The sequence below is a fragment of the Bos indicus genome, chromosome 10, assembly GCF_029378745.1.
Source record: "Bos indicus isolate NIAB-ARS_2022 breed Sahiwal x Tharparkar chromosome 10, NIAB-ARS_B.indTharparkar_mat_pri_1.0, whole genome shotgun sequence".
In the NCBI taxonomy this organism is placed as follows: domain Eukaryota; kingdom Metazoa; phylum Chordata; class Mammalia; order Artiodactyla; family Bovidae; genus Bos; species Bos indicus.
In genome coordinates this window covers 102,959,866-102,973,616 of record NC_091769.1, presented here as the reverse complement: position 1 = coordinate 102,973,616, position 13,751 = coordinate 102,959,866, and the positions used below count along the sequence as shown (strand labels likewise).

General features: G+C 38.8%; 1 protein-coding gene across 1 annotated transcript in view; it reads right to left on the bottom strand.

The window, feature by feature from the left end:
- Positions 1–9,646: 9,646 nt before the first annotated feature.
- TERB2 (telomere repeat binding bouquet formation protein 2) overlaps positions 9,647–13,751 on the bottom strand; it is a 44,242-nt gene continuing 40,137 nt past the window's right edge. Inside the window, exon 7 of the mRNA XM_070798043.1 lies at positions 9,647–10,069. Within this exon, the coding sequence (XP_070654144.1) occupies positions 9,927–10,069 (143 nt within the window). The 3' untranslated portion in view covers positions 9,647–9,926. The remainder of the gene's footprint in view (positions 10,070–13,751) is intronic.

Below are 13,751 nucleotides of genomic sequence, written 5' to 3'. Positions count from 1 at the left end.
TTACAACTTAACTTGATTTGTTAAAAAAATCCCATCATCCAGGTGGCATGTAAAATACTTTCTATTATTTTTAGGTAAGGAATGTAAATCCTCAACTATAATCTGCTGAGATGTGTGTCTTGCAAGCCTTCCATAGCAGGATTAAGCCATAGAAGCTGAGCTCATGGAAACAGAGAGAGTATTAATAGATGGTGGTGAGTGCCCTTTACTTGACAATGAGACATTAAATATCAATATCCAACATATCTTTGGTACAATTACATAACAAATTGGAAAACGCATTTAAAGTGCATGGTATACAGCAAGCACTCAACAAATACCAATTATTATTATTAAAGAGATGAATGCAAGTAAGATGCCCATTGTCATCCATGAGGCTCAGTTATTCCTTTTTGTGGCTCACTTATTAAAAGACTAACTCCAAGGCTTCCCTGGTGGCTCAGGGGTAAAGAATCCACCTGCCAGTGCAGGAAACACACGTTCCATCCCTAGTCCAGGAAGATCCCACATGCTGTTGGGCAACTAAGCCCCTGGGCTACAACTACTGAGCGCGCACACCACAGAGCCCGGGAGCCGCAACTTCTGAGCCCACATGCGGCAAGTACAGAAACCTGCGCACCACAACAAGAGAAGCCACTGCAATGAGAAGCCCCTGCACTGCAACTGGAGAGTAGCCCCCCTTCTCTGTAACTAGAGAAAAGCCCACACAGCAACAAAGACGCAGCACAGCCATAAATAAATAAATATATAAATAAACATTTTTTAAAAGTCTAACTCCAATGATCCATGTATGATTTTGACCCTGTTTGGTTCTGCCTCATCACAGAACTGTTAATATTTAATGGAATCAATAGTTCAGTTCAATTCAGTCACTCAGTCATGTCTGACTCTTTGTGACCCCATGGACTGCAGCTTGCCAGGCTTCCCTGTCCGTTACCAACTCCCAGAGCTTGCTCAGACTCATTCATGTCCATTGAGTCGGTGATACCATCCAACCATCTCATCCTCTGTCGTCCCCTTCTCCACCTACCTTCCATCTTTCCCAGCATCAGGGTCTTTTCCAATGAGTCAGTTCTTTACATCAGGTGACCAAAGTACTGGAATTTCAATGGAAGCAACACGAGTGAAATCTGTTCACCAAAACCTGTTTGTAAGGCCTTCCTCATAACCTGTAGAACATCAGAACTAGAGCATTTTTGACTCACCAGATTATGCTGCTACACACAACAATTCAAATAGGTCCAACCACACTCTCTAGTAAAAACACATCAAGGGCATGCTTGGAGTTCAGAAAATGAGATGTCTCATCTGCCCACTAGAAGATACAGTTCATGGGATGGGAACCTACCTGGCCCATCACACAATATTTCCTCAATAAATACTGGAGTGGCCTTTTTCACCACGTTTCTTATTTTTGAACTTGCACTTATCTCACATTTAAAGCAAAGTGTTACTTGTGCTTTTCCCTGTTTTGCTTTATTTACCACAACAAAACTCCTAAGACTTCTATTCTTAAATTCTTCATCATATCCAGACCTAGTCTTCTTATATAGAACTTTAGCTGCCATATTTAGAGCTAACAACTAAATAAAAACTAGGGAAAAAAATATTTTTTCTCCCAATGCATGGGGCCCAGGTTCAATCCCTGGTCATGGAACTAGATCCCACATGTCACAAACAAGACCAGGTGCAGAAAAATAAATATTTAAAAAATAAATAACAGTTTCTATTTCTTATGAGATTGTTTCAGAAACGTTTCAGACCCATGACACTGCATTTTCGTATGTATATAAAACAGGTTTTACAATAATCAATGCTATAGCTTCATAGAGCGTGACATTGAGAATAATCCTCACCAAAGACCAGATAAATCTGAAGTGATATGACATTGCTGAATATACCACAGTCCAATACTGGTCTTCCATTTTGTCTGTATTACAGTAGTAAAAAGTACAAATAAAAGCATAAAGATACCACAGTAAAATTAAGTACTATGGTCAAGAAACCATGGTCAAAGTCCCTCCGTAGTTTCTCTGGACCTGGAACTCCTACAGGTGCCCGGCCCCCACTCCAGCTCCTAGGGACACCCCCGGTCCTCACCCCCCGACACCAGCTTTTCAGATGAATTCAGGAACCCTCCTGCAGCTCCTCCTAACAGTCATGGCAACAGTGCAAGTGAGGTGAGTATGTGATGCATTTACTTTTTTAAAGATAAAATTATAAATGCCAATAAACTATCAAATAATATGTAAATCTTCAAGACAAGACTTTAAAATGTGTGAAATTATGAGTGCCATGAGACTAAAATTTGACAAAATATCCAAGAATGCTATCACTGCACAGCTTTCATGTTCTGTTGAACGGAAGGGTATTTATATAAATAATTGAAAACAGTGATTTTGCTAAAATGAAGGTAATAAAAGCTTACAAAATATGACTCAATTTTTTTCCATCTAAACATTACTTTCCCTTCAACAGATCACCTCGATTTGTTCAATGAAAATTAAATTACTTCAACATTATCTTTAAAATTAAAAGATACATTAGAATGAAAAATATAAAGAAATCAGAATGACTTAAATCAAGCTGAATGTAAATGCTTTTGAGGATGCAATTAAGTCTTATTTATTTTTATAAGAGATAAGACTAATGCTTATATAGTTTAATATTATTTACCTGCCAAAATAAATTATGGACATAACACTCCACTCATATTTCATCTAAAGCTACCAATTTGAGAATGGTGCTAATTGTTTAACATGGTAAAATGCTTGTAAAGTATTGTGGTCCTTAAAGATTGTATGAATTCCATGATAAATTGGGAGAAATTGATACGTTAATTCTTCTCGCAGTTTTCCATTTTGTTGGCATTTGTCATTACTTCTTTCAGAATGACTCTACTGCTTTATTTATACAGATCCTGTGCCTTTCTTGTGGACATTGTTTCTAAGCATTTTATTATTACTTGACGTACCGTGGAAGGATTGTTTCCCAATTCTATTTCTAGGCATGCCTTGCTATCCTACAGATAAATTATTGATTTTTGTGTTTATAGCTTCTGTCAACTTTAGGCTTTAGCAAAACACCGTCAAAAACCCCACTGAGCAGACAAGGCTTACTTCACTGGATTTGCTGAATAAGAAAGGAAAACACCCTGGCTGGGTGACAGATTCTCAGACGAGTCTTGTGAGGTCGGGAACTCCTTGGGATCCGGCAGCCTGTGAGATACAATAGCTTTATACGCAGGCACATACAAGACCAAGTTCTGAGCCGAGTCTTGATAATTCAGGTGTTTTTGCTGATTTACAGTTGATATTCAGGGCTAAGTATCTCCCAGAGCCAGACTTACCCTTCTAGGATTAGGGGTAGGCATCATCCTAAAAGATGATGCTGCTAAAGTGCTGTAGTCAATATGCCAGTAAATTTGGAAAACTCAGCAGTGGCCACAGGACTGGAAAAGGTCAGTTTTCATTCCAATCCCAAAGAAAGGCGGTGCCAAAGAATGTTCACAATTGCACTCATCCCACACATTAGCAAAATAATGCTCCAAATTCTCCCAGAGAGGCTTCAACAGTATGTGAACCATGAACTTCCAGATGTTCAAGCTGGATTTAGAAAAGGCAGAGGAACCAGAGATCAAATTGCCAATATCCACTGGATCATCAAAAAACCAAGAAAGTTATAGAAAAATATCTACTTTTGCTTTATTGACTATGCCAAAGCCTTTGCCTGTGTGGATCACAACAAACTGGAAAATTCTTTAAAAGATGGGAATACCAGACCACCTGACCTGCCTCCTAAGAAATGTGTATGCAGGTCAAGAAGCAACAGTTAGAACTGGACATGGAAAAACAGACCGGTTCCAATAGGAAAAGGAGTACGTTGAACCTGTATATTGTCACCCTGTTTATTTAACTTATATGCAGAGTACATCATGAGAAATGCCAGGCTGGATGAAACACAAGCTGGAATCAAGATTGCTGGGAGAAATATCAATAACCTCAGATATGCAAATGATACCACCATTATGGCAGAAAGTGAAAAACTAGTTGGCTTAAAACTCAACATTCAGAAAACTAAGATCATGGCATTCGGTCCCATCACTTCATGGCAAACAGATGGGCAAACAGTGGAAACAGTGGCAGACTTTATTTTTGGGAGGCTCCAAAATCACTGCAGGTGGTGGCTGCAGCCATGAAATTAAAAGATGCTTGCTCCTTGGAAGAAAAGCTATGACAAAACTATTCAAAAGCAGAGACATTACTTTGCTAACAAAGGTCCATCTAGTCAAAGCTATGGTTTTTCCAGTAGTCATGTATGGATGTGAGAGTTGGACTATAAAGAAAGCTGAGTGCTAAAGAATTGATGCTTTTGAACTGTGACACTGGAGAAGACTCTTGAGAGTCCTGTGGACTGCAAGGAGATCCAACCAGTCCATCCTAAAGGAAATCAGTCCTGAATGTTCATTGGAAGGTGAACTGATGCTGAAGCTGAACCTCCAATACTTTGGCCACCTGATGCGAAGAACTGACTCATTGGAAAAGACTCTGATGCTGGAAAAGATTGAAGGCAGGAGGACAAGGGGATTACAGAGGATGAGATGGTTGAATGGCATCACCAACTCTATGGACATGAGTTTGAGTAAGCTCTGGGACTTGGTGATGGACAGGGAAACTTGGCGTGCTGCACTCCATGGGGTCACAAAAAGTCGGACATGACTGAGTGACTGAACTGACTGACTGAGATTTACCCTGTCTTTCATTTTTCTCAGCCTTCAGATAGTGACAGGAATGTATCTTGGGGATGTATAGTTTCTAATCATGGGGAAAACCAAAACCACGTGGGCTTAAAACTTTGTATCTAATTATAAATCATCAAGAACTCACATTAAAAGTAGAAAGAAACAAGTGAAATATTCAAAATATTATTTTCAACATGTAATCAATATTAATTAATTTTTTGTACTACATTTTCAACAATCCACTACATATTTTATACTTATGTACATCTCAGTTTAGACCAGCCACATTTCAAGAGCTACATCTGGCTGGTGGCTACTTGCCAATGCTATGAGTCCACTGGTAAAAACAAAGTTGCTCTTCTTCTGAGCCATCATCATCTATGCCAGTGTCCCTCTTCCTTCTCCCTCCTGAAATCAAGGACTAGTGTTCTCAGAGAATCTGGTTTATACTTTATTAGAGTACCCATTTCACTTTGTCTTACAGTCAGACGTTTATGTTTCAAATTCCTAAACAAGATTACTAGTGCCTTAATGGCATTTGTCCTATTCCCCATCTTCTCTCTTCACTAGGTTTAGCACTTAGTTTCAATAGATGTTTCTTGATAAATGAATGAGACAATTCTTACAAGACTGATGAACATGCTTTATGAAAGACTTTGTTTCATCTGGGATATCCAGGTTCCTATAACCCATTTCCTGATTAAGCAATGAAGCCACTCAGAGCACTGCTGGTCTCAGGCTGGAAAGCAAGGGAAGCACTTGCTTTATCCTCTGGGGTCTCATGTTCATGAATTCAATATAACAAATAGTTCCTGAACAACCTCCATATTCCAGGCACCATGCTGGGTGCTCTGGGAGCTGCAAAGAGAAGTAAGAAATATCCCTGTCCTCCAGACCCTAAGTATTTAGTAGAGGGCACAAAGAATTACACATTAATCATACACAAATATTTATAATTTTAGATGGAGTAAACAAAGCACTTTAAGTCCTGTAGGGAGAGGGCACTTGCAAAAGAGGCTTTATTCAGACTTATCCTTTGAGATGATACTTCAAGGTAAGACAGGATTTGAACAATTGGAATGGAGGAAAGGAAAGAAACAGCTTTAAAAATCTAACAGATGAGGAAGAAACACAATACAGAGGAGGTACAGTGAAGAGACCAATTAGGACAAAGAAATTAAATGGACTCCAAAGAGCAGCGTGGAAGAAATTACAGTGTGGCAGAGGAAAAAAAAACCCACCAGAGGGGCAAGGGCCCCAAAGCTCCTTCTTTTTGCATTTCTTTCTTTAAAAAAAATAAAAATCAAGAGTTCAGTTGCATTCCAGTGCTGTTAGTTTCTGCTGTACAGCAAAGTGAATCAGCTATGCAGATACATATACCCTCTCTTTGTGACCACAGAGCATTGAGTAGAGTTCCCTGTGATACACAGTAGGTTCTCATTAATCATCTATTTTATATATAGTACTGTATATATGGGCTTCCCAGGTAGGGCAGTGGTAAAGAATCTGCCTGCCAGTGTAGGAAATGCGAGAGAGGAGGGTTCGATCCTTGGGTTGGGAAGATACCCTGGAGGAGGAAATGGCCAGTATTCTTGCCTGGAAAATCCCATGGACAGAGGAGCCTGGCAGGCTATAGTCCATGTAGTTGCAAAGAATCGGACACAACTTAGTGACTGAGCATGCACAGAGTATATATGTCAATCTCAATCTCCCAATTCATCCCACCATTCCTTCTTAAGCTCTTATTTAAGAAGGCAATGCTGCAAAGAACAACTCGACTGGAGGAAAAACAAACCTGGGAATTCTGGGAGGTGGGTAAGTCCGTGTCACAAGCTCAAAGCGGCAGAGGCAGGGACTAGAGGAATGAAGAGCCCTCCAACCAAGGAAGAGCAAATCTCCTAAAGAATGTTAAACAACCATATCTGAGCAAAGCCCCAGAGTGACAAAGTATGAGAAGAGATCAGATAAGCCAAAAAGAACTTTATGTAGCACAGGAGACATAGGTGATATTCTGGCCAGAAAGTACTTCATGCCCTGAGATTACAGGAGCAGTCAGAACAGGAATCAGACAATAATAGCCTGGGAAACAGAAGAATAGAAACAGTGATTCACTGAGTTGACGTATAAATTACAACTTGTGATAGCCTTCTCCAAGCCACTAGAGTTGAGATTCATGCCTGGAGGTGTGTAGGCAACTGCACACAGAGCAACAGAAAATAGTCGAAGAGTGGCTCTAAGGCAGGTGTACAAAAGGAGAGCAGAGAGAATCTGGTTTAAGGACAAGACTGATTTACCATCTAACTTATTTTAAAATTTAAGATTCATCTATTGCCCCTGAGCACTTTTACTTCAGAAAAAGAGAAACCAGGCCCTTGTACCTTTCAGAACAGGCACAGCAGGGTGCCCACAGAACGTGTTTTTGCATTTAGTGGTACACACCCAGACCGTAAAGGAGACTCAATGGCCAGCATACAGAGTATGTGTCAACTACCAGGCCATATGCAAAGTACTCCTAACAGAATTTAATCCTCAAAGTACTACCTATGACATTACGCTACCTTTTAAATTTTAATTATTTAACTTTTGGCTGTGCTGGATCTTCATTGCTGTGAGGGCTTTCCTCTAGTTGGAGCAAGCAGGAGCTGTTCTGTAGTTGCTCATTGTGCTGGTTTCTCTTGTTGCGGAGCACAGGCTCTAGGCTCTAGGCTCTAGTACGTGGGCTCAGTAGCTGTGGTTCCCAGGCTGTAGGGCACAGGCTCCATAGTCGTGGCACACAAGCTTCACTGCTCCAAGGCATGTGGGGTCTTTCTAGATCAGAGATGGAATCTATGTCTTCTGCATTGACAGGTGGGTTCTTTTACCACTGAGCCACCAAGGAAGCCCTGACATTATGTTATTATCTTCATTTCTGAGATGGGGAAATAGGTACATAGCTTGCCAACACCACAACACTAGTAACTCATGGGGCTATAGGAAGCTTTTTATCTTGTAAATTCATAATTTTTATAGTTATAGGACTAATTATATTTCCTATTTTTTGCATGTCAGATTTAGTAAAGCAGATTTCCTAGGAATTTAGATAGCTCATTTAAATATTTGAACTTACTGGCATAAATTTGGTCAAATTTCTCTCAAAATTTTCAAAATTCAGCTTCATTTCTGATACTGGTTTTATGTGCTTCTTTCTCTTTTTCTTACCTAGTCTTGCTAGAAATGTATCAATTTAATTAGTCTTTTCAAAGCAAAAACTTTCTTGGTTTGTTGTCCCTTTCTATTATAGATTTGTTTCTTATTTCATTAATTTCCCCTCTTATCTATATTATTTCTTCCTTCTATTTTCCTTGGGAGTTGCTGGTGATTTTTTTCTAGTTTCCTGATATGGATGCTTATTAGATCATTGATTTTTAGCCCTTGTTCTAGTCTAAAGTATGTATTTAAGACTATATAACTTCCTGAAGACACAGTTTTTTGAGGCAGAAGCCCAATGTGTCTCCCTTTGCCTGGCAAAGCAAAATAGCTATCTCTTTCTACTTAAATGTCCATACAATAGAATACTACTTCATGATAAAAAAAAAATAAAGTACTGGTACCTCAAAGTGTAACATGAATAAACTCCACATCATGCTAAGTGAAAGACGTCTGTCACAGAAGAGCATGTGTTCCTTGACTCCACTTACAAAAAATGTCCAGAATGGGCAAATCTATAAAGATGGAAAGTAGACCTAGTGGCTGCCTTCAGTCAAGGGTTTGGGTATGGGAGAGCAGCATGGCTGTTGACCTAATAGGCAAGGGGTTTCTTTCTAGGGTGATGAAAAAGTTCTAAATAGACTGTGGTAATGGTTGCACAACTCGGTCACTATACTAAAACCACTAAGTTGTACCCATTAAATGGGTGAATTATGTGGTATGTGATTGTATCTTAATAAAGATGTTAAAGAGAAAAAATGGCTATTCCATTAAATCAGTGAAATATGATTTTAAGGTACATTCTATTACTTAATTATTAAATACTGAGTTTATTTTCAGTTTTCCACACTGCTGAGTAATAGTGTAAACATTCCATTTGAAAGAACTATTTTTTTTTTTAACTAAAGCTGCTATAAATGTAAAAGACATGCTATGTTATTAAGGTCACCTTTATAACTTCAAGATTAATACTTTACAGATGTAAAGAACTAGTTATCTTCCATACAATTATCTCCCATAAAACAAGGTCAGTAGCCAGTTCTTATGCCTCATTTATGGTTAGTCTGGCAGAAAGAAACACAAAAATAAAGTGCCTTAAACAAAGAAGACATTTTCTCGGTCACATGAAAGTCTAGAGGTAGGCAACCCAGGGCTGGGGTGGCAGGTATCTCCACAATGTCCTCAGGACCCCAGGCTCCTTTTAGTCTACTGCTTTGCCAGTTTGAGTATGGTTTTATGGTTCAAACAGTAGCTAAAAGAGGACCATGTTCCAGTCCCCGTTTAGCCTCCAGTTAGTCACTCTAAGCAAGACACTTTGTCAAGGCCTTCATTTCCTCATTAAAAACAAACAAGTTGGACCCAATATTCTCTAAGATCCTTTCTAGCACTGTGATTGTATGGTATCTTGTGGATTCATTTCAGAAGACTTAACATTTGTTTACATTAAATCACTTCTGATACATTGATTATCAGAAACTGTCCATATAATGAACTGTGAATTATTTCTTAACATATTTTTTCAAGCCAGAAACAGTAATTCAACTATCACATTCTGAGATTTTAATCAAAATAAGATGACCAGAATCATACAACTTAGCATTTACAGCATTAAACTTAAAATATATATCTATATATATCTATATATATATCTATATATATATATATATATAGTTAATAGAACATTAAAAGTCAAAAGAATATCTGACAGAGGGAGAGAGATTGAGAATTCATGAAGTATGTTTCATTGACAATTACTCCATAACAATTGTGCACTCAGAATTTGTGGACATAACCTTACAAGCTGGGGGGAAAGGCCATCCCAAAGGTCAAAACAGAGAGCCAAAATGATTCTGAATTTCCTAAAGGTACATTTTGAGGAAGAAAGAATTCTTCCCCATTCCCCCAACCTCCTGTCCCAAAGAGAAGAATTTTAAAATATGCACATCGTTGGTAATAGCTTACAGAAAATAAATGCCCAGATAGAAGGACAATATTTAACTTAATACTTATTCTTTAATTTGTTTTTTATAGCAGACATGTTAATTTCATTTTGAACATGGTATGCCAAATAACCTGAACTTCCAGGAATGAAGTCGTGTAGCTCCCCAAGAAATTTCTTCATGGCATCAATTGATATATAACCTACAGAATAGAATATATATATTGGAAATTCTATCATACTATCTCCTTTTCAAGGTCTTTGATTTATTAGAGCTAAGATTTCCAAAGAATGTTTTTAGAAAAGAAGTAAAAAGAAGAAATACCAGTGAGAATATTCTCCATAAAATGTGGTAACTATCAGGGAACACCTTCCTCCCCTCTTCACCACTACCCCTAGCCTTATACTTTTTTTAAAACACGAGATACTTCATTAGCCACTTTGACTACAGAGAGTGTGATGTACCAGTTAGGGCTGGAACTTAAAAGTACCTAGACCAAAATAACTGGGACGTGTTTCTGGCTTAAAATATAATCACTTAGAACTCCCTATCCAGCTAGGGTTGTGTTGTTACTAACAACACAAACAGCTAGCTCATCTTCCCTAGTAGGGCAAGCGACACCTTCCTGCATTGCTAACACTGAGATAACAGTCTTTAATAAAAAATTAAGAGGAAAACTGATATCACAACTTAGTCAACAAAGGTTGTAGGTGTGAGTAATTCCAATGTCATTAATAATCTGAAATAGATACAAGAATCAAAAAGAAAACCTGAATGGAAAGAGCTTACAGACTCAATGATTTTGAGTAATATTACCTTGATAGCAGTTGCTTATCTGAGTGATAATGTTTTATGTGTAATATAAATGTCTGTGGCTTATACTAATATTGAAATCTAATTTAAAAGTAAATACCATATGAAAAAAAATTCTGCTAAAGCTCAGAGATGACTGAATTTAGACCACCACCATCAACAGTATATCTATACGGTTTGATTGTTTATAATAACAGGTAATAAATTCAGTTAATAAATTAACTATGAGGCCAATAACATAAAATTCATTAGCATCTTTAAAGATATTTTAAACATAACCATTTACTTTAGAACATCTCTTAAAGCACTATTACTATACTCCATATTGTTCATGGTCCTTGTCTAATGGCTAGATTTATGTGTAAAATAAACTAGTGCATTAAAATAGTAACATTTAATTAACTGCACATACATACTGTGTGAAGTTTCTAAAGATATGTGGGAGGATAAAAATTTTTTAAATATTTACTATATTAATAAAATTATTCCTCCAAGTTAAATAAGGATAGGACATTTACGATTTAAAACTGGATTACTGTAGCAGTTTTGAAGTAGTTAGGACTTCAGGCTGAAATTGACAGACACCCAATTTAAACTAGCTTAAACAGAAACTAATAAGAACCTACTGCATGCATAGCACAGAAAACTACTCAGTGTTCTGTGGTGACCTAACTGGAAGGAAATCCAAAGAAGTGGGGATATACATATACACACAGTTTATTCACTTTGCTATACAGCAGAAATGAAAACAACATTGTAAAATGACTATACTCCAAAAAAAACCTATTTTAAAAAATTAAAAAAATTAATAAACTAGATGAAGGTGAGTTTACTGGAGAGACACTGCAATATCAACCAAACTATGAGGAAGGCATACATATTGCTAAGCCTCAGAAATAACTAGCTCTCATGGCTGTCTCACTGATCTCCAGTTTTTTCCTATACATATTAATTTAAATTAATTTTCTTCTCAACACAAGCTGACTTTCTTTACAGGGTAGAAAATATGGCCACCAATAGCTCTCAAGTTTTATATCTTAGAGCTATGGTCACTTGAATAAGAAGGACATTACTTGCTGCACTCCATGTCTAGAAATCCAAAGAACTGTGATTGGTCCAGCTCAAGTCAGGTATTCATTCCCAAAGCAACTGTTTGGGGTAGGAACTAGCTCATGTTTTAGAAAATGTAACCCAAAATAATTGAGAAGAAAAGAGAGTTCCTAGGAAAGACATTCTTGGTGGACAATTCTATATGAGTCTGTGGTAGCCAGCCCCTCAGATGGCCCTGAAGGATCCCTATCTCCTGGTATTCATAAATTTGTATAGGCTCCTCCCACTTTGTAATTGGGTTGTTCTGTATGACTGACAGCACTTGGCAGAAGTAATGATATGTCCCTTCTGAGAATAGGATATAGAAAAGACACTGGCTTCTGTCTTCGACACACTCTTTCTCGCACTTGCATTTCTCATTCTGAGGAAAGCAAGCTACCACGTTGTGAACAGCCCTTATGGAAGTCCACTTGGTGAGAGCTAAGCCTTTTGCCAAAACCCAACAAGAACCCAAAGCCTGCCAACAACCATATGCATAAGCTTTGAAATGGATTTTCCTGTCCCTAAAATGTCTATGGTTTTTCCAGTGGTCAGGTATGGATGTGACAGTTGGACTGTGAAGAAAGCTGAGCGCCGAAGAATTGATGCTTTTGAACTGTGGTGTTGGAGAAGACTCTTGCAGTCCTCTGGACTGCAAGGAGATCCAACCAGTCCATTCTGAAGGAAATCAGTGCTGGGATTTCTTTGGAAGGAATGATGCTAAAGCTGAAACTCCAGTACTTTGGCCACCTCATGCGAAGAGTTGACTCATTGGAAAAGACTCTGATGCTGGGAGGGACTGGGGGCAGGAGGAGAAGGGGACGACAGAGGATGAGATGGCTGGATGGCATCACTGACTCGATGGATGTGAGTCTGAGTGAACTCCGGGAGTTGGTGATGGACAGGAAGGCCTGGCATGCTGCGATTCATGGGGTCACAAAGAGTCGGACACGACTGAGCAACTGAACTGAACTGAAGATGACTGCAAACTAGCTGACAAACTGACTACAACCTTGCTACTGCTACTGCTAAGTCACTTCAGTCATGTCCGACTCTGTGCGACCCCATAGACGGCAGACCACCAGGCTTCGCCGTCCCTGGGATTCTCCAGGCAAGAATACTGGAGTGGGTTGCCATTTCTTTCTCCAATGCATGAAAGTGAAAAGTGAAAGGGAAGTCGCTCAGTCATGTTCAACTTTTAGCGACCCCATGGACTGCAGCCTACCAGGCTCCTCCGTCCATGGGATTTTCCAGACAAGAGTACTGGAGTGGGGTGCCATTGCCTTCTCCGACTACAACCTTACTAGAGATTATTAGACATAAGTATCCAACTAAGGCTTCTCTCGTAGCTCACTCAGTAAAGAATCTGCCTGCAATGCAAGACACCTGGGTTCTATTCCTGGGTCGGGAAGATCCCCTAGAGGAGGAAACAGCAACCCACTCCAGTATGTTTGCCTGGGAAATCCCATGGACAGAGGACCATAGCAGGCTATAGTCCATGGGGTCACAAGAGTTGGACACAACTTAGCAACTAAACTACCACCATCCAACTAAGATGCTCCTGGATTCCTAGTCCTCAGAAACTATAAAATAATAAGTATTCACTGTCTTAAGCTGCTAAGTTTTGAAGCAATTTGTTACACAGCAATATATAAATGGAGAAGGGAATGGCAAACCATTTCAGTATTCTTGCCTTGAGAACTCCATGAACAGTATGAAAAGGCAAAAAGATAGGACATTGAAAGATGCACTCCTCAGGTCTGTAGGTGCCCAATATGCTACTGGAGATCAGTGGAGAAATAACTCCAGAAAAAATGAAGAGATGGACCCAAAGCAAAAACAACACCCAGTTATAGATGTGACTGATGATGGAAGCAAACTCCAATGCTGTAAAGAGCAATATTGCATAGGAACCTGGGATGTTAGGTCCATGAATCAAGGCAAATCGGAAGTGATCAAACAGGAGATGGCAAGAGTGAATG